The sequence below is a fragment of the Salarias fasciatus genome, chromosome 20 (assembly GCF_902148845.1).
Source record: "Salarias fasciatus chromosome 20, fSalaFa1.1, whole genome shotgun sequence".
In the NCBI taxonomy this organism is placed as follows: domain Eukaryota; kingdom Metazoa; phylum Chordata; class Actinopteri; order Blenniiformes; family Blenniidae; genus Salarias; species Salarias fasciatus.
Window position 1 is genome coordinate 22,298,656 of NC_043764.1, and position 21,548 is coordinate 22,320,203.

Here is a 21,548-nt window from a genome sequence, read left to right on the forward strand (position 1 = left end):
TGGCAGGAGTGACATGTTAATTATCTGCAGGAAGTCAACTGTGGCATGTTTAGCACTTTTCTGCTTGGGAAGGTTTATATAAATAACAGAAATCAAGGTGATTTCTTTCTAATCCTCCTTCTATGTGTCGACTGCTGTCTCGGATATTCTCCTGTGGGAAATCCCTATATTATAAAATGTTTATGTTGGGATCCGTTTAACAGCAGCTGAAATGTCATATAATACAATGACATCTGCTCTCACACAGGAGGGTACTGCATGACTAAACTTTCATCAGGGAGGTAGAAGCAAACTGCAGTAACAGTAAACAAATATGACCTGTAATAAAAAAGCCTGTGATAAATAGGCTGCCAGCAGAGGTGTTTGGAGCCTCGCCCAGGAAAACAAACATGTACCTGATCATATTTTCAGTTTCACCACCCATGCCATCTGCATGCTGCATTTAAAATTCCTTTCCTCATACATCAATGCAATCAGTTGAAGTGAAAATAATTTCATCTCCTGTCCCAGCAGCAGTGGGCGTTCATCCAGCACAAACCAAACTCTACCGGAGGGGGGGTGTGGCAGGATTATACCAAGTCAGAAACTCCTCGTTGGGTGCATGGAAAACCCGGTAGGTCAGTGCTAAAATTAGACGCCGCTGCTTCCGCCACCGCGGCCAAACCGCGATGCTTTAAGTCATGTAAACCTGGGGGGGGGGGATACACATGACACGCGGGCTGGCAGCGGAGGCAAAGCTTCCCATGGCTGACATTTAACGCCACACGCTGCGCGAGGAGAAGCTCCGTGCGTAACGCGGGGACGCAGCGCTGGATGAGCACTGGCCGCCGCTGCGCACGGCATGAGCGTTTGATAGTGGGATTCTTTTGGAGACGCCATATGCACGCGCTGCAGCGCACGGCTTCGTTTGTGCAAGAATGTCCTTTCTAACCATCCCGGGCCAAGAGGGCCTTTTCCGCACGATCAAAACCGGGAAGTCGGGCGAGGAGGCGGCGGCGGCGGCGGAGGGCAGGTCACCGCTGGACGCCGACGATGATGACGATGAAGAGGATGACACCGAGAACGTGCGCCTCATCCCGCGGTGCTCGCCGGTGCCCAGGAAGAGAGGCCAGTCCATCAACGACGAGACGGCAGAGTACATCCGGAGCCACCTGGGCATCGCGGCGGAGTGCAGGAAGAAGGTGCTGTTCGCCGACACAACAGGTGGCGACCTGGTGGACGTGAAGGAATTCGTAGCCTTCGACTCGGATGATGAAGAGGCGAGCGCGAGGTGGGAGGAAGAGGAGGCGAAGTACAGGAGACCCCAGCGCGAGCCGACCTACACGGTGCTCCCAGAGTTCAGAGCGCCCAGCGGCGGCGCCCTGCTGCAGGCGGTGCAGGCTCGCAAGGTGGAGGTGGAGCAGCTCTCTGCTGTGGAGCACGAGCCGCTGGCAGTGAGCGGCTTGATACGGGTCCTGAACGTCTCCTTCCACAAGTCAGTTTACATCCGGTCCACCATGGACAGCTGGGTGACCTACTTTGACCACCCGGCAGAGTACGTCCAGGGCTCCCACGACGGGACCACTGACCAGTTCTCCTTCAAGCTGTCCTTCGCTCCTCCTTACATCACGCACGGCTCCCGCATCGAGTTCGTGGTCCGCTATGAAACCTCTGACGGTGACTACTGGGCCAATAACTCCTCCATGAATTACGTGGTAACTCTGCTCCTGTCCTATGAAGATGACACGCTTCAGTCCAAAGTGGACACGCAGCACGTGAGAGGCATCCTGAAACCCCCAAAAACCTACAGGTACCAAACGTGTGTGCAGTGTCCCCCCCCCCCCCAAGTTATTGTCTTACAGATGTTATGTCTCTGGTAACTTAATGCACAACACACACCGTCCATCCTTAGGATGCTCAGATTGGCTCCAGTACAATAAATCATGTGTACAAACACAGATTAGTCATTAGGATACCATCACTGTGTTTAAAGGATCTGTTCATACGGCACACCTGCAGCTCTCTAGTGCAGTCAAAGCTCAGTGGAAGACGAAGAGTCGGAGGGCGACACGCTGGTTGAAATGTACAGGCTGATGTTGGGAGTGAAAGCGCTCTCATTATGGGGATCGGTCTCGCGCTGAACTCATAGGAGACGGAGATAGATGTAACTGAGACAGGGGAGCCACGCAGCGGCCGCAGAGCTATACTTGCCTACTAATTCTCTGTCGGGTTTTGTGTCTGAAATAACGATTCGGCTCCATTCGGTGGTTCTGCCCGGATACTGCGCTGAACGCAGCGAGAGCTCCAGTCTGAAGCAGACCAGGGCGGTTCATACACAAAGTTACACAGTCTGTTATGTAATCGAGACGCCAGGGTGGCGTTAAAGCCGTCGGTGGAGTATGGTACCTTTTTGGTGAGCAGCTTCTGCAGTGAGCTATAGAACAGGTTTTTTTTTTTTTAGAGAGGGTTGTTCACGCCCCACTCCAAATGCCAATCACCCAGTGGTGTGTGAGGCGATCAAAATAGGCAAAGGGCAGGTGTCATTTTCAGCCCTGTCGTTTCCCTGCACTAAAATTTAACTCTGACCTTTCCCACCGCGGTCATGAGGGAGGCAAAAGTAATTTCAAAGAAATAAATTGGCTTCTGTCCCTTGCGTGATTAGAGGACGACACACGGGCCACTCTGCATTCTTCTGTCCTCCATTAAAGTCGGCTAATCCCCCGATTTATCACAACATCAACATGAAAGCGTGTGATGAGTCTCACAATGCGCAGTAATGGAGACGGAAGACGGTAAGCAAAGGTCCCCGAGCTTGACCGGCTCTGTAAAAGGAGTAAACTAGGCATGAAGCGATGCCGTTGTCATGCAGGCCTTCGCTGCTGCAGCTGTTTGGGAGCAGGACGGGGGCAGGCGGGCAGTTCGGATGGATGAGTCACTGATTGCAAATGAGAAGTTTGAAGAGCACAAAGTGTATGAGAGTCTCCATAACAGCCATTACAGATTGATTAGGTACTTTTTAACATATAAATAAGGCAGCCGGTGGGTGGAAAGGTAATCACGGCATGAAGGCAAGTCTAGACACTAAATTGTATTTAGTGTCTCTTTATATTAATTACACACAAGGTAGTTTGCGCTGATTGGGCTTTGTTAAAACGTCGTCACACCAGGTAAACGTAGATCTATCAGAACAAAGTGGTGCAGTTACTATTAAATGTATTGAAATCTAGGAGGCAGCACAGCGCGGCGCAGACTGATCATGATGAGCTGCACGGTTCTGGATCCTTTTCAGCCATTTACATGTCAATTTGCAGCTGTTGGAGTTTAATTATTCATTGTTACCTGGACCGAACTGAGATCGAGTTTAGAATAGAATTTTCTGTGTGAACTGAAATTCAGGTTTGCAGAATGAACTTGCATCCATCCGAGAAGCACGTCTGCACATCCTGTCATCCCAAACAATCTGCTGAACGATGGAGCGTCGGGACGGCCTGTCCTGGACGGAGCGCAGCAACAGGAAAAATCAGCATAAAAATCAACATATAATGAGCAGGAGAAGCGCAATGTGCTTTAGGACCTACAAGAGCTGTTAGCAATGACCCCTCCCAATGGGGGAAAACACAAGGAAGTCTGAAAGACCCAAAACATTAGCAACCCTGCACTGGAGCCCTAACTTGTGATTATTCTTGTCAGTAGTGCACTATGCTGATGAAGAAGTTCAAATGGCTCATAAAGCTACCTGGCTGTGCTTTCCAAGTGGTTTCACATCGCCAAGCCCATCGGGTGCAAAGATCCGTGTCAAAACAATGTCACTTTATAATTCTGCAACTTCGATACGAGGCTGGAAGTGCGCTCGGCATGACGAGAGCAGACGGCTTCAGTAGCACTTGTCACATGCTGATCACGCCTCTTGACCTTTACTTTCGTTGGCATCCTTTACGGGACTCTTGGCAGTGTTGCTTCAGCCCTCTTTCCACAGTCACAGCTTCTCATTGCAAACCGTCATGAGTTCATTTAATTCCTCTATTGTGATTTTTTATACTTAAACTTTTCCCTCGGAAAAATGGAGCTCTATATATATTGTGCTTCCTTTTATCCTTAGTCAACAAAATGTTGCTCAGTAATTTCCCACCTTGCCTTGAACAAACGATCCAATGAAACGGGTCATTGCTGGGGCTTTTGGCTCTAAAAGACAGCCTGAATAGTCAGCGTGTTCATATTACCAATAATTATAATTATTATCATTGTTAAAATAAAGAAGTAGAAGATATGGCTGATTAAAATGACTCGCTCAGCACATCAGCAGCCGAACAGCAATGGCAATTAATAGATGCAATTATCCAGAACAGGTGCTGACCGATACCACAAATATTTCTTTCCATTTAATTTGCACCTTTTCAACTGGCGGTTCATTATTTTAGCTGGAAATGGTGCGGCCAGACGTCCTTTCAGAGATAAATAACCGCTGCATTTGTCAGCCAGCTCAAATTTGGCTTTTAAAGCCCAAAACGAGATGAAAACACAGAAACTGTTGGAGAACAAAAAGATGAGGCCATAAATTCACCCTGCGGCTGTTCAGCCTCGGCTCTCTTTCTTTAATAGGTCTCACCTCGTGCACCTCCCCACGGTTCATTCAGATCGGCGCTGTTTACTCGCCGTGCGGTTTCAGTGCGTCTCACAGTCGTCGCATCATTACCAACGTGTTGGCATCAGTGCATATAGTCTCTGCTTTATGTGTAGAAATGTGTGATAGTGTTGTGTATTTCATTCGGAGTGTGCTGTTAAGTGGTTTTGTCTTGATATGTGATCTTAACTCAAATGTCATCTTCTTTCTTTCAGCATGCAGTTTGACACAGATTCAGAGGAGGAGCCAGAAAAGGAAAAAGGTGCAAAATATAAGCTTTGGTAGAAAATCCCCCACGGTCTTATAATTTTACCACCTGACCAAAAGAAGCCCTGATGTAATATTAATATAATGGGCCCTTATATGCAGTATTAAGATGTGTAGTTGATGAGTTCAGCTGAAGGGCGCCCGAGAGATTCAGTTTAGTGCACATTTATAAAGTTCAAGGACTTGCTGGAGAGACAGATTAAAACCACAACAGCTCAAAATGGTGGAACACATTCTAATTTATGTCACACGCTAAACTCCAAAAGCATAGCTACCAAAATCCCACGCAGTTACCATTTCCTGAAGATGCCCACAATTAAAGCGCCGTTTTCTTTTTCTCTTTTCAAACTTATAAGGATTTCACAGCTTATTTTTCCTCGTTTAACATTTTCAGGAGAAGCGGAGACCTCCGATGTGGGATTTGTCCGGCCAAAAGCGATGTGTCCAGTCATCATAAAACCGGAGATCGATATAGAGGTGAGAGTAAATCCTCAGCAACTCTGTGGCTTGGTGAACCTTCTGTTCTATAGAAACTAGAAATAGTGCTTCATGATTGGATCTGTGTGTCGAACGATGACGCACATTTAGAAAACTCTTCAATGGATTCGGCTCAAATCAAAATCTGCATGCAGTTGTTGAGGTGTAGCAGGTAAGCAGGGCGAAGTGCTTCATCGCCCTTTTTACAAGTCCTGAACCCAGTGAACCTAACGAAATTGTTCCTGTTCGACTTTTAAAGCTTATCATTATCGGCCTGGTTGTTTATATTGTCCACAGCTCATTGAAGCTTCGGCAACATCTTAGGTAACGTCTCGCTTCTCCACGTTGTGGCACGCGTACTGTCTGTGACGTACTTCCTCTGTCAGCATCGCCTCGTTTTCATCTCATAACGCATGCTGGTCCAGTTTGTGCACTTCGAGTCATAATGACCTTTTTTTTTTTTTAAGTAATTCAGAACACTAATCTTTTTCACAATATGTGTAGTCTCATCTGATGTCTTGTATGTTCTCATTATTTGGGAATTCAAGTGCAAAACTCTGTGGATATGTTTATATAGGTTTTTTTTTTTACGGAAATGTTACTGAAACTTAATTCAGATTGCACGGTGTTGCACTCACAGTGTACACATTTCAACAAAACCGCTAATTTACTGTAAATCTGCTGCGTTCTGACAGAAAAGTTCAACTGTTCTGTGAATTTTTCTTTTTTTGTGTTGAAAGTTAAATGTGGAATTTGAGGGGGGAAAAAAAACGTATTTGCAAAAAAAGTTGAACAATCCTTTCAAATGTTGGATTTGCTTGTTTTTAGTGTTTGCAGCACTTCCTCCTATTATTCTGTTAAAGGCCAGACTGTCGTTATATTTGCAGGATGTAGTTGCATTAATAGACCTGTAGGTCTTTGGTCATGACCTTGATGGAAGATCAAGGTCATGACCAACAGTCAGCAGGTGTCTGTTAATGACAAAACGTACGATATGCTCTGCTACAGTCTATCGTCTTGTCTTCTCTCTTCATGCACCTTGCAAGAGAATTAGTTTAATCACATTGAGGTTACTTCTGGTAAATGTAGCGCTGACACGACTCCCTCAAACAGCCCAGAGTTTGTCATGTATGTTTTCTGACAGTGTTACCGGCTCATGACCATGTTTATTAATTCAGAAGCACATTATCCTCTTGGTGAAAATGCAGTTTACTCCTCTCAGTAAAGGTTTACCTGACTTTAAATGTCATTAAGTTGTATTTTGGGGGGTTTTATTTGAGGGGCGGCCTGTATCCATGTAACTATTGAATTGCTTGCTTGAGTGCTTACTCTGCACTTAAAGGTGCTGTAGGCAGAATTTTGCTAGTCAATGCTAATTTTTCTGTGTTTTCTTTGGATTAAATGTTAGAGTATCCATTGATAATCCTTTAGTAGTGTAGCAGAGTTGCACTACCGCGAGGGCGCAGCATTTCCATCTGTCTCTGTTCTGAGCTGGAAAGGAATCTCGACAGCTCCAGGTATCTTTGACCAATTAGAAGAGCCCATGAGGCTCTAACTGTGATTGGTCGAGGGGCGTTCGTCGCACGTTCTTGTGGGAGGGGCTTAACTTGCGTAAGGGCGTTATGTCAGAGAAAACAGGACAGGATTGGCTGTGCTGGGTTTCAAATCGCCATCTTAGATGGGTCAAATCGCCATCTTGCTTAGGTAAACCTAAGGAAGATGGCGGAGATGCAGAATCCTGCCTACAGCACCTTTAACTTTGGTATCCAAAAATCTTCTTGGAAAACCTTTGTATTTTTTTCATTGAATTGGCAGAAAATATTCTTTCGAGTCAAAACAAAGAACAAAATTACAGTTTCTACAAATAAGACTAGTCATGTGTATTGGTAATACTTGTTCAACAGTTTTTCTGCTAGAGCGTACTTCTCATTGTTCTATGGAAATATAACATCATATAAAATAAACCGCTCTAATGTATTCGTATCTGTCCGTCTTCTGCTGTCTAACGCCGTCACGCTCCATCTTAGCTGTGCAGTTGTTTGTGCTTTACATGTCTTCCTCTTGCATTTGTTCTTCTGAGTGCTGTTTTTCTTATCTGCATTTTTGTTTTACATTGTAATGACTCCATCTTGATATGACCTTGGGTTGTTTGTGGCAGCAGCCTCATAAGAGCCGCGGCGATTTTCTACTTTATCGGCTGTTTTCCTTTCTTGAAAAAGAAAAAAAAAAAGTGAAAATATATAATTTTTGGGGGAGTGTAAAGGAGGGGGCATTAGTTTCACTTTATGCTGCTGAAAGGAAAAAAACAATTCATTGGGTAAACAGAAATTGTGTAAATAAATGTTTTTGGTCGTCTCTTTGTCCTCTGGGAGTCGTGACACCGGAAATGAGAAGGTTTTGAGAGAGATGTCTGTCTCATCATAACTGCTCATGTTTTGTTTGCATTTCCACACAGTTACAATGTCGGCATGTGGTCCATTTTTATAGAAAAGCATTAGTATGCATTGAAATGCTTTTTTGTCCCTCTGTGTTGCAACCATAATGTGGAATACAAATGTCCTCCCCCCCCCCCCCCCCCCCCCCTGTTGGTCTTTACACTCTCCTAGCTGTCACTGTTGTCTGTGCTTTGCTTCAACAGATTACAGCTCACCCACCTGGTCCTCCTGTCCCGCCCAACCAGGAGCCTCCATCTGCCGCCGGCACACTGTCGGCTCACACTGTACCCCCAGGTGAACCATCTCCTTGTGCGTCTTCCGAAACGGCACCTCCGTCTGATTCGTCCTCTGTACTCTGTGCCAGTGAGTCATTACAGCCAAATAAGTCACAGCCTTTACCCAGACTCCACTGTGAATTAGGGAACCAAACGTCAGAGCAGCTCAGAGACAATAGTCCTGCTGCACTGCCGCCTGCCTCAAGTCCTCCGCTGCGACCGGAGCCAACCGCTAGATCGGATGACTGGCGGCCTGACAGTGATGAGACCTCTCCTTCAGAAGACTCTGCCAAGTTTCTTCTTACCTCGAAGAATCCGGGGTCAACGGCCGGAGAGGCTGGATCAACTGAGACATCAGTCCGTCACTCTGGACCTGAGCTGCCGGCTGAATGCGTCGCTTCTCTCAGTCCGTCTCCAGAGCGTGAGCAAACGGCCGCGGTGGCGTCGGGTAAACCGGCTGAAGAAATATCAGAGAGCCCCGCCGAGTCTGCAGGGCATCACGAAGGCAGCAGGTCGACGCCCCGGTCCCTCATGGCGGAGGCCGAGGCGCCATCACCTGAGCTCACAGAAAACACCCCGGTGAGCCGAAGCTTCGCTCCTCAGTCCGAGAGGGAAAATCCTCCCCACGTTTCCCCGGGCACATCAATAGAGACTGCACCGAACGTCCAGCCCGACGTTTCCGAGGCCCAGTCCGAGCACGACATAAGCAGGGATCTGATGCCGACGGCCGTCTTCATGAGCGGCCTCATGTCTCTCTCCATAGTGCTGCAGGAGCCCAGCGCCCTCTTCTTCATTGGACTACTTTTGGTTTTGCACCGCTTGTGATCGACCCTCCTCTGTTTTCTCGTCAAGTGCCTTGTCATGATTCCAGAAGAAGCCATCGAGTTGAACAGCACACGAGTCTCCCATAGAAAATTATTTTTATGCAAAGTATAACGTGAGAGTATTTACAAAATGCAATATGTGGAGGTATTTAACTTAAAAAAAAAATAGTCTTGGAATTGCAATCACCCCATTCCTACACTATCATTGAACTATAGGAGCACAACGTGTCAGTGAAGATGTTTTGTAAGTGGTCTATAATTCCCTTGTCGTGTGTAAGTGATGTATGTGGTGTTCAGTTCGGATCGTTTCAGTCAGTCCTGCGTAGCATATGTAGCTAAGACTGCCATGAGTTTAAGCTTTGTGAATTCCACGTCTTTTATGTCTTTAAATGCAATACAAATGCGTCACCGAAGTGGGAAAATAAAGAGATGAATTCTTACTGACGTCGTTTACAAAATGCAAAACAAGGCTGTGTGTAGCATTTCGCCTTAATACTTTGTGAAGCTAAGATTAAAATTGTTGCTGCTTAAAAGGACAAAACGAGTTGAAGCCAATCCAAGAAGTAGTATTTATTAGAAGTTGCCCGTTGTATTGACTGGTGAAGCTTTTATTTGACAGGTCTTCCTGGTACTTCTTGTTGTAAGCCCATGTTGTTGTTGCACAACGCAGAACTTTTGTAACACTACTTTGACAACCTCACAGCCGGGCCGCAGCACATGTACGACATGTTTGAAGTGATGAAAGTTTTTGCAGGGTATTGCCATTAAAACGCGGTGGGGGTGCTCTGTGAAAGCCTCTGTGTTCTTCTGCCTCTCCTCATCCACTCCGCGAAAGAAAGAAAGAATCGCGACGGTTTTATGCGCCGTAATGACGCAGGGCGGAGAATTTTTGGAGGCGCCGATGCACCTTTAAAATAACATCAGAGACCTCGGTGGCTCCGTCACTGGGAGGAGGCGTTGGAGCGCTTGCTTGAAGTGGAAATACGGAGCGTAACACGAGCCGCCGATAGCAGCCAAAGGTCACGCATTGCATTGAAGTCAGGGTGTCTTGCGGTGCACACAGGCCATTGTAAGATGAGCTCAGTGTTTGAAACGGCTCAAGAAATCTCCAATGATGAATGACGACATGTTGCGAGAGATTTCTACTTCAACTTGCAATACATTTTATATTGTTTGGTATGTTAAAAAAAACAACAAAAAAACAATAGCAACAACTCAAAAGTGTTCTCGAATGATTTCAATATGTGATTTTATCCTTACTTTGTCAACTTCAGACTTATCATTCGTCTTCCAGCGTTGGGCATACTCTGCATTATATATGTCTGCTGTGTTTGGCCTTAAAACTGAATTATTACTCAGAGCACACTTCACACTTCATAGACTTCTGCAGGGAAAATGGTGGGAGTGATTCATTTGTGTGATGGTCACATAGCCTCTGTGTGCAGCGTATTAAAAAATTTAAGCAGACTTAAAACTGACCCAAGGAGGATAATCAGTGTGAATTTTAGAACAGGCGCTCGCTTTGAAATAATTACTGCCTTTTTAAGCAACAATCTACACCACCGAAAGCCCCGTTAAGTGGTGATTTCAAAAGGGATTCTGTGAGTGTTGTGACATTATCACCAAGCGGCAGTTTAAAGGGAGTACGTCTCGCTTCTTTTGAATTGTGCGGCACCACCGATGCATTTGAGCAGTTATTTCATCACCAGAGACAGTTGAGTACGAGCTTTTACTTAAATTAATCCACGGTAAAATCCTCTAAGACAGTACCCTCCTTCAGCATGTCATTGTGCTCAGAAAGCCTCATAAGTGTTTGCCGGCTTTATCTGATCCATCACTGCTGTCGTTGCACTCATTCTTGACTGTGCAATTTTTCACAACTCCCATTTTCAAATTCTAATTTTTTAAGCTTTTGTTGTTTAAATTCATATGAACCGGTGAAAGTTTTGATGTAAACGAATGGGAAGAGAAAGCTTCTGTCAGCGTTGCACTCGGTAAAGGTTCAGCCACCAGACAAAAAGGTAAGTGACTCTCCACAGCTGTTTTCAAGAATAGAAGAGAATGTCACTTGGCTCCTCGCGAATCGGCTCAGGCTAAAGTGAGCTGCAAGAGGTGTAACATGGCAGTGGACTGACACTTTCAGCTTATTTGCAGAGATTGGAAGACCTCAAGTTCAAATAAAGAGCTTAAGCTGTGTTTAATTACAGGTGAAAATAATCTAAAGTGTCAAGTGTTGCTCTCATAAATGACTGAAGTGTTGGTTACTGGCTTATATTTTTAACAGTTTCTCTCGCAGGGCTTTCATTCAAGTTTACGTCTGCAGAAGTGTTACACAATACACCTTTAAAGTGTGTATCGTGGGAAAAAACATGAAAACGGGGGAATAGATATTGTTTATTTCAAGTATCGACCGAATGAATGCTTTGAATCAGAATTTGAATATTAGTTGAAATTAATAGTAACATAGCATTTTAAAAGACGCAAAGTAAAGTGAAATTAAGTTACAGAATTGTTTTAAAAAAATGCTCAAAGTATCCTAAAATGCGACTACATGACAGCAATGCGGGTACCTTCCACTCGATTGGTGACAAAAGCGGTGGCTGAACTCGGTCCTGTATTTTGAGTTTTGACTGCTGAATCTAAAGTCAAAGGAATCAGCCTCACATTAACTTCAGACCTGGAAAGAAAGTTCATGTCTGTCTTAAAACCTATCAAATGGAAAGATCTGCTAAACAGCTAAAGATCTGAATGCTGGAAAATGTACTGTAATATTAGAACTTAATCGCGTGGTTAAAAGTTGAAATTAGTGCTAAATTTGTATAGTTTCCTGACTATGAAGCTAAGTTTGAGACCAGTTTTGTCATTTTAGGGGCTGCAACATTTATCAGCCAAAAAATGTTGCTATTGTTGGTAGCAACAATACTCTTGGTATTTGCAAAAAGATGGGAACACTTTGTTTCTCTCTGACCCAAAATTGCAACAACAAAAAAAGCAGCTCAGTGCAACACTGTAGCCTCTTGATATTTTTCAATCATAAAGCATCAAAGTAATAGTACCATCTGGAATTAAAAAAAAAAAGATTATATTTTCATCAGTTCTTCTGTGTTCAACATGAGTTTGTATTAGATCACATATAAAGTGATAGTAAAAAAAAAATTATGACGCTGTGCCCTGAATGAAAAATATTCAGCCATGTGAAAAGCTGGTTATAAATGATGATGTTGTTCAGAAGTAGATAAATTTAAACCTCCAATACTGTGTCGCCTCACATATCGTTGACTCCGCCCCCACTCTTCAGAAACAAGAAAAAAAGGCAAAAATAAACTAATACAAAATGATGATATACTAATATTGTATGTGCTTCATTTTATATAAATCACCTGCAATAACAGAGCAGATAAACTGCTTGGAGCACCGGAAACTTTGCCCCAAGGAGGCGGGTCTTAGATGAGATTCCACCAATCACTGATCAGTGCATATGAATGTGTGAAATTCTACCAACCATTGCCATTTAATGGCTTCAGCAACTCAGGACAAATGTAAGGTCTTCTAAATGCACTGAAACTGAAGAATGATGAAGAGCCCCACCTTAAAAATTTAGCACCAATCGTGACTGCGGTGATTCCATGTTGCCCTCAAGGGGGCGCAATACAGCCTGTCAAAAAACAGATAATACAAATTTTGGCAATTTGGTACCCTAGGTCGTCTGTGCCCAGGCTGGCCCTGTCTTTATCCATTAATCATCCATTAATTTTCTTCTGACTCTATCGTAAACAGTGCTCTGTTTTGTCTTAAAAACCTTATATCACCAATTCACAAAATAGTTAATTGAAGTAGCTGTTGTTGAAGTTTGTGGGAGAAAGAAACAGGGGCGTAGACAGAAGATTAAAATAAAAAGCAAACTTAAATGATGATGAAAAGACCACAAGAAGAAGGCCATAATGTGACCAAACGATGGCTGCATGGCTCGTGGCTGTTTGGAGACAATAAATAGAAAAGCACAAGAAACTGTGAGAAACCATGAACCATAAAAGAGGAACCAGAAGACAAACACTGAGAAATAAGCAGGGTTGCTGTGGAATTTCACCAGATAGACACTAACAAAGCTCCATCTGATCATACCTTCCAGCAGGGCTCTTGGTGAAAGATGGGGGGACTTGGTTGACCAGAGTGTCTGTCTGCGGCCCTGCAGGTCGGGCCTGTCCGGTCAAACACTGGGGGGGGGGGGGGGGGCAGACGCGTCTCACATGAAGATAGTCAGAATAAAACATCACTTTCAAGTTATGGCCCACAATACTGCACAGACCCGCCTCCCCCCCTCCTCCTCCTCCTCTTCCTCCCCCCTCCTCCTCCTCCTCCTCCCTCCTCCCTCTCTCATCCTCCCTCTCCCTCTCTCTCCGAATAAAACCGACGGTTTCCGCGAATGTGCGAGCTGCCTCCTTGCAAGCAGCCATAATTGGGATTATTCAGGAATAATTCGCCTAATCCAGCCGCGCTGTATTTGTTTTTTTTTTCCATCATTTTTTTTTTTAAAGAGTATATATCTCTAAGCCGTGATTTCGACAGCGTCTACGATGTGAAATCCTTTGTGGCATCGCTGGATTTGTCCTATATATATTCATATAGGAGGGAGGGGGGAAATGTATTTCTTCTGTCATGGAGGCTCCTTTTTTATCACGGACCATTAAGATGTAGTCCACCTTCGCTGGACGGCAACACAAAGACTGCATGCTAAGAGTTCAGGGTAAATACATCGCCTTTTTCTGACTGGGAGATGGGCAAAAGAGACGTTTCGAGGCTGTTGTCTGTGTGGACTAATTGTCCTGGTGCCAGTAGCCAATATACACGCCAAGACGATTCATTTAGGGGATGCGCGATCTTTTTCTCCTCTCTGCCGTCTGTGGGTGGGTTATTATAAGCATTGAAAATCTGACATCATTTGGATATACGAAGAGAACAAGATATGGTTTTTCCTTTTTTTTATTTTTTAAATAATTTTTTCTTTTTTTTTTTTTTGGTCGGTTGTTTGTTTCTCGCCTGCCGGAAAGCCATCCTCGACGTGATGCAACATAAAATGTGTTTTCTCGGATGATATTCGGAGCAAACGGACACATCCTGCTCTGTGAGACTGTAAAAGGGTGGCGGTGGATATTTTTCTCAGATCCCTGTCTCTTACATCGACATCCCGGATTGTTTGATCAGCTGTTGATTATTAGATAGCCTCCGTCGGGTTTTTTTTTTTTTTTTTTTTGGGTTTTAATGTTTATTATACGTTGCTCATTTTCCTCGCCGATGGATTTATGCATAACAGGTGTTGTTTGAGCCCGACAGCACAGCCAGAGCATGAGGCTTTATTATGTGCTTTTCTCCCCGTTTGACAAACAGTGAGACAAAGCGGCTGGGATCATTTTTTTGCTTTTACCGTGAGGGAGGATCAGATCCAAAAAATGAGGGGATGAAAGGTAGGTTATCATCTCTCTCTTTCTCTCTCTCTCTCTCTCTCTCTCTCTCTCTCTGCTCCCCCCATCATCACCCCCCCCCCTCCCTCTGTCTCCCCCCTCTCTTTCTCTCTCTCTCTCTCTCACACGAAAACACAGCAGAGGTGATTTTGACACCTGTTCATCTGTTTTTCTCCCCACCCTGTGTGTTTCAGGCCTAGCTGACATGGCAGCCATTTAATCAGGTGAAATGATATTTTGTCAAGGTGGCAGAGGAGCTGCTCTGTTTGAAAAAAAAAAAAAAAAAAAAAGAAGGAAGAGAGGAAAAAAACAAGCTTACAGTTACAGCAGATCATATTGTGCTTCATGGCCTACATAGACAAGGCCCACCCAGACGAGCACGACTGTGTATTGTCATCTCATCGTGCCCACGAATGTCCTTTTGGCTCTTGAATTTGGTTTATATTCAAATTTCCATTCTTGTAATCGTTGTGTTTTCTATCTAGGTTGATTTGAGGTGCCTCGATTCGACACCGAGGCCTGACTGTCGTGATCACAGCCATCATTTTCTCCTCCTGTTGAGCAAAACACCAGCGTTCACTCACAGGCCGACAGTAAAAACCAAATGGCTGCCTGCTCTGCCATTATATTCTCGTATTTGTATGTGCCGTGAATAGTATAGAATACACCCTCTGCTCTTTAAAACAGCCGTCACGCACGCACACACACACACACACACACACACACACACACACACACACACACCCGTACGCGTATGCGCCGAGCAGTGGGGAGAAAACACTAAATGTTCTCTGTTCATTTTACAGCATCTTTGTTTGTTGGACATGCCCAGTGTCGGTTGTACTGTCTGCTCCATCCACCCCTCCACCCCCCCACCCCCCACACCCCCATGCATTCACTCAAACACCCACACTTGCACAAAGTATGTGAGCTGTTGTATCTTAGCAACGAGCAAGGTAATTACTGAGAGAGCCAAGGAGCTGGCATGCTGTAGAGCTGCTGATCTGATCCCAGCCTTAGAGGAACAGGAAGGCACTGATTTCCACCTTGCTGCCCAGCACAGCAGATATACAGCAATATTATGATGTCAAATCTGTGTTTTGTTTAAAAAAAAATGAACAAACGCCTCAACTGGAAAACTAAAAAGCAGAGGGTGGTGCTGGTCTGACGCTGGTTTTAGCTCGCCTCGTGCACCACCAGCGTCAGAGCAGCATCGAAAACCAACCAGCCAGTGTAAAACAGCACAGACCTGAATAATCCAGCATCCGAGCTGTATAGACCCGTATTAGATCATCAGTCCAATATTGATCTGCGTAAAGCAGCATATACCACTGCCTAGCCAACATAGATGAGTATAAATCAGCATGGAGCATAGTTAAGCACTGACCAGCATCAGACAAGCATAGAATAGTATAAACCAACATATACTCGCGTAGGCCAGCATAGGAAAGCAGGGTCTAACGCCAGACTGCCAAAGACCAGCATAAACCAGCATAGACTACTATAGTCAAGCATTGATTGACATCAGACCAACATAAACCAACACACACCAATATACGTCAGGAAAAAACAACATAAATCAGAACAGACCACCACAAGCCAAGATTAAATTAGCGGAAAACTAAAACCAGAAACAGATTAAAGTAGACCAGTAAAACCCACCATAGACTAGGATAGGCCCTCATAGACTACTGTAGCATCAGACTGGTAAAACCAGAATAGCAAGAGATTTCGTTTCAGGTCAGACATCTTGAGTTTTCCTTCATCCTTTGAAATTGTGTGTCTCTGTTCACAGGTGGTGAGGTTGTGGAAAAAGAGAAAAGATGATTCTGTCATGTAGAAAAGATCCTTACGGCCTCTCCTTGTAGAAACGAGAGAGCCGCGGGAGAAGACGGCTGTAGGAGGAACAGAACTGTTGAAAAAGGGCCCGTACCGGGCAGGCTCGCTCCAGGAAGGTGATAGGTAGAATGGCTAACCAGAGCTATGCCATCGATGGCCCTGGCAGTCTGCTGGCTGTGCTGGCTTCGCAGAGCGGACTGTCGAGAGGCGGCAGCAGCAGCAGCAGCAGCAGCAGCGATGGCAACAGCGGAGGAATCTCTGCCACAGATGTGTCTGCCTACTTTAAGCTGGTCTTCTTGGGGTTGATCATCTGTGTCAGCCTCGTCGGCAACCTACTGGTCTCCCTGTTGGTCCTGCGAGACAGGACGCTCCATAAGGCTCCCTATTTCTTTCTCCTGGACCTGTGCCTGGCCGATGCAGTCCGCTCCGCCGCCTGCTTTCCCTTCGTGCTGGTTTCTGTCCACAACAGCTCGGCATGGACTTACAGTGCCTTGAGTTGTAAAGTCGTGGCTTTCATGGCCGTGCTGTTCTGTTTTCATGCTGCCTTCATGCTCTTCTGTGTGGCCGTCACTCGTTACCTTGCCATCGCCCACCACCGATTCTACGCCAAACGCATGACCATATGGACCTGCGCCGCCATTATCTGCATGGTGTGGACTCTGGCCGTCGCAATGGCGTTCCCGCCCGTCTTCGACGTGGGGACTTACAAGTTCATCCGCGATGAGGATCAGTGCATTTTTGAACACCGCTACCTGAAGACCAACGACACCCTGGGCTTCATGCTCATGCTGGCCGTGGTGGTCCTGGCTACTCACGGTTTCTATGCCAAGCTGCTGCTGTTCGAGTACCGGCACCGCAAGATGAAACCCGTCCAGCTGGTGCCCGCCATCAGCCAGAACTGGACCTTCCACGGTCCCGGGGCCACGGGCCAAGCTGCGGCCAACTGGATTGCGGGGTTCGGTCGTGGCCCCATGCCACCCACCCTGCTGGGCATCAGGCAAAATTTACACAATCAGCACCGGCGTCTGCTCGGGATGGAGGAGGTGAGGTCGGAGAGGCGGCTGGGCAGGATGTTCTACACCATCACCCTGCTCTTTCTGGTCCTCTGGGCGCCGTACATCGTGGCGTGTTTCTGGAGGGTCTTTGTCAAGTCCTGCACCATCCCACACAGGTACCTTTCCATCACGGTGTGGATGAGCTTCGCCCAGGCCGGGGTCAACCCCATCTTCTGTCTCCTGCTCAATGAGGACCTGAGGAAAGTGCTGAGAGCTCATTTGCCAACTTACTGGAGGACTAAACAACACCTGCCCCAGGATGAGGCCTACTGCATCATGTGAGGAGAAAGGATCTCCGTGAGAGGAATGTTCCAAGTCTTAAAGCGAAATGTGGAGAAGTGTCATAATGCACCTTGATTCTAAGTGTCAGTGTCTGTTTTGTTGTTTTGCACAACAAAAATCAAATTTTTGCTAACAAAAGCAGGCACAGTGCCATTGTACGAAGAATGTTGATATTTGAATAGATGTGTCGGCTGCAAAAGTTGGGACGGGGCGACCAGCGAAGCCCCCGGTAACACTTTAATGGTTTGTATTTCTGATGATGTACTGTATGATTAATACATAGGATATCACAACAATCACCGATCCAACTAAGTGTGACAGATGCCATTTTAAAATATTGTTGCCTTATTTCAGAGGGACACGCCCCAGAGCTTTCAGCTGAGATTTAGCTTCTGTGTCAGATAAGGCACAAAAACAGACACAGAGAGGGTTGAAATCCTTGAAGAGATGTGCCGTGGACTGTGAATAGAAAGTGTTGATCAGAGCGTTACTAACTCTGAAACACATCATGGAACTCAAAGGGTCTGAATGGATTGATAGACCACCCTGGACGCCTTTTCATGTAATTCAAAGGAAACTGCAGAATATCAAGTGGACCCAAGAACCTTGGACACGTTTAAATAGCTGTTGTGAACCCAGAAGCACCTAACATGCTTGATTTTTTGGACTTGATTTAGGGCGTGTCAGGTTTCTTTGTATCATAAAAAAAAAACAAAAAAATTGCCTGTTTTCCTTTATTTGTAAACAATACATGTTAAGCAGATGACACTATTTTGAAATATGACTTGATTTCATATTGTATAGACTGTACAGGAATGTATATTCCTGCTTGTGTGTTTTTATATAGCATTTGTGTGTATGTGTGTGCGAAAGGAAAACGGAAGAGAGGAGGGAGGCAGAAATAATGATGATAGAAAACTTTCCAGTAATACTGAGTCAATATGAAAGCAGCCTCATGTTACGGTCTCAAATTTATGCAAAATTGAGCAATCATCATATGGAAATGTATCCTTTAAATGGATTTCTGTAACTGGAAAAAAAAAAAAGGTCAGTGCAAAACAAATGTGACATGTAGATGGAAAATGAAGAGGGGGGGAAATGATTAGAAAACAACACTTGTTTTTTGCAAAAAGGACATGGGATTTGAATGATGATGTTTATTATGTCATAAAAAAAAAAAACCTTAGCAAATGCACTTTTATTTGCAAATGATGATGTGGGAATGTTTTGGATCGCTGGTAATGCTTTCAGAAGAATACAACGGAATAAGGAAATGAAGGAAGGAAACTTGAATGTTCCCAGGCCCTCCTTTATTTCCCCTTAACATAAATGTCGCCATTTCAGAGTGTGGATCACATTCTGTTTTGAAATCTAAACACCTCCAGGCTGGATACGACCCCCCCCATGTGTGTGGTGTATGGAAAACCGGCTTAGACTACACCGAGCTGTCTCTCCAAATTAAGATTCATGTAATGCAAATGTCTGACCTACAGTATGTTAGGCATAGATATATTTGTGCGGTCAATTTTTTTCTAAATGTGGACACTTGCACAGCATACTGTACTAGCATGCATTCCACTGCATTTCATAGGTTCAAAGACTGGGGATTACAACTTGTACAGATGTCGATATGGAAAAATGAAGTGAAAAAGTCCAACGGAGGTCCATAATTTTTACGTCTGGCATTCCTTCGCGAGATGATATTCTGTAACTGTACAGTTTACCCGAGGTGGTTCTTTTGCCCACTCATCAATAAAGACTCTACTTTTGATGCATTTCGAGTCATGACCTGCCTGGATAGTGACAAGACCGGATTCCCACCGAGAGCGCTTTCACAGGGAAATAGGCCTCTTGGCAGCGCGCGCAGCACAAACAACGTCCTGTGTGCATTAGAGTTTCTGAACCTGTGCTAAAGAAAGCCCCATTAACGGCACCTCCATCTTTCTTTGTGCACGTCGCTGCATGACATGAAAGAGCCGTTGTCACTGTGTCGTCTCTCTGCTCCCCAGCAGCCATCGTGGAGTCCAAAGGATCTGTGGTTTCTTATTCTGGCGCCAACATGTTAATTTGTGCAGACGGGGGTATAGATAAACCAAAATGACGCAGTAAATGTCAACAAATTTGAGTTGGCTTGAACTAAACAGATATGCTGGAAACTATATGGACCTTGAAAGTGAGTCGAAGCTGCTTTTTAAATAAACAAACCTGTTTTACAAATGATCAGTTTATACATCAATGCCATGGCTGATATATTCACAAATGGGAAAAAGAACAGGTGACTGTAGAAGCCAAATAACATACAAAAGAATATTATACCTTTGTTTAAATGTTCAGACGCATGTTACCACTGATCAGTGTAACCTCCTCATAAAGTCAGAGTATAGAACAATTTGTTACATCATGAGATTAATTAGAATTTCCTTCAGAAGAGTTTCGTAATGATTTCATATTTTAAAAGTGTCGTTTTTTTCCCCTAACTTTAATCATCTCTTATCGCGCTTTTATATATTCACCCGCATCGGAGGATGTAATTTAACTTTCTCCTGTATGTATTTATGCAAATTACAATGCATTATATTGATCAGTGGCTTTTAAAATGATAGCGCTGTTTTAAAACATTGCTTTCCGACATCCAGCTTTGCAGCGAAAACGGCATGCCACGCTGTTATTGAGTGGAAAGACAAAGCAAAAACATATATTATCTGAACAAAAGAGGACAACACAATGACCCTCCTGCTGAAGGAAAAGACAAAACTCCACAGATGAGTTCTTCAAGCATTTCCATTTATATCCTGAGAGCGTCTAAAAGCGGAGCTTTGACATGTGATCATCACTATTGTATACCCTGAAACATAACCTCCAATACCGCACAAAACTGGAAAATGGTGACGGTAAAAATCGTGTGCATGAAAGTGGCCACTTCTCTCCGCCGGGCTTTTCAAGTGGCAGCTGTTGAATCTTTTGTGCAAACCGAGGAATGGGTTTAAGGCGAGATCCGAGCCCTGAAACGACCAGAAAAACACATTTTATTCCTCAGAATCTACAAACCGCACATTCACTGGGAAATTGTTTGAATGAAGGTTAATTTTTAATAGCCCCAAAGAACATTCACGATCATGTAAATCACCTTCAGTACAGTTTTGTTCTTGGAAAAATACTGAAAAGGTTCCCAGACAGACCTTATGCAACCAGCTTGACTGCACCATTATGCATCTGACCCTATAGAATACTCTATTTAAAGGTATTAATACATTCTCTTTATTAGGGCCTGAATGAAACCCAGCAATTGTGCAAATCTCTCCATGAACCAAGCTCTTGAATTTGAGTGACAGATTTCCTGGGGCCGACGGAGGAGATGTTTCCAGGGCGAGCAGCATCGTCTGTGTGAATGTCTTCCAGGTTTGGCAGGTTGAATCCAACTATGCCTCTCTGTCTCCCCAAGATTCATCTGAGTGCTTATTTTTAGTTTTTCTTCCCACTTCTCGAAACCACAACAAAAGTCGTCTTACTCATTTGTGAAAAACTCACCTTCGCCCACAGTGTGTTCTGAAGGCGCAGAGAGCCGCTCAGGCCTCGCTGCGTTGTCGTAGGATGTGGACACGAGTGTTTACATGGCAGGAGTTTTGTGTTTTTTTGGTGGGATTAGAATATTTCCTGTGTGATCGTGCGCTGTCTTCACCTTCCCCAGCAGCAGGGCTGATTCTCTTACACAGCCATGCTTTTATGTCTTCTTGAGCGCCGATAAGAAAATAATCAAGTCTAATATTGCTGCATGTGAAATATAAAACCGGTTTTCTTTGAGCGCAGTGACTTTTATCAACCCATTTCTGCAGTTTTCAGGGGATTATTTATTTATTTCTCCTGCACGGGGATGGTGTGAGCGGTGTGGAAATTGCAGTGTGAGAATAATGTCCTGCCCTGTCATGATACATTAGTCTGACAATGCAATACTAATGTATCATTTTTATAGCATGTCTGAACCCAGAAAATAGAAATTCTCACATGTGTGGGGGCCCGCTGTTGTGCTGGCGATCT

General features: G+C 44.6%; 2 protein-coding genes across 4 annotated transcripts; both read left to right on the forward strand.

The window, feature by feature from the left end:
* The first annotated feature begins 574 nt into the window (after positions 1–574).
* On the forward strand, positions 575–9,667 carry ppp1r3f (protein phosphatase 1, regulatory subunit 3F). Of its 3 annotated transcripts, XM_030119499.1 has the most exons (5): positions 578–1,789; positions 4,816–4,862; positions 5,262–5,344; positions 5,642–5,668; positions 7,983–8,103. In XM_030119499.1, exons 1-4 carry the CDS (start codon positions 918–920, stop codon positions 5,666–5,668), a joined length of 1,029 nt encoding a protein of 342 aa, XP_029975359.1. In that variant the 5' UTR covers positions 578–917; the 3' UTR covers positions 7,983–8,103. The 3 variants fall into 3 exon arrangements, with proteins under 3 accessions (XP_029975358.1, XP_029975360.1, XP_029975359.1); XM_030119498.1 differs by lacking the exon at positions 5,642–5,668 and having other exon boundaries at positions 575–1,789; positions 7,983–9,667; XM_030119500.1 differs by lacking the exon at positions 7,983–8,103 and having other exon boundaries at positions 577–1,789; positions 5,642–5,799.
* A 4,373-nt stretch (positions 9,668–14,040) lies between these two features.
* LOC115407669 (probable G-protein coupled receptor 173) lies at positions 14,041–18,559 on the forward strand. The gene is made up of 2 exons (XM_030118103.1): positions 14,041–14,340; positions 16,133–18,559. The coding sequence occupies exon 2, from the start codon at positions 16,305–16,307 to the stop codon at positions 17,511–17,513; it is 1,209 nt and encodes a 402-aa protein (XP_029973963.1). The 5' UTR covers positions 14,041–14,340; positions 16,133–16,304; the 3' UTR covers positions 17,514–18,559.
* The last annotated feature ends 2,989 nt before the right edge of the window (positions 18,560–21,548 follow it).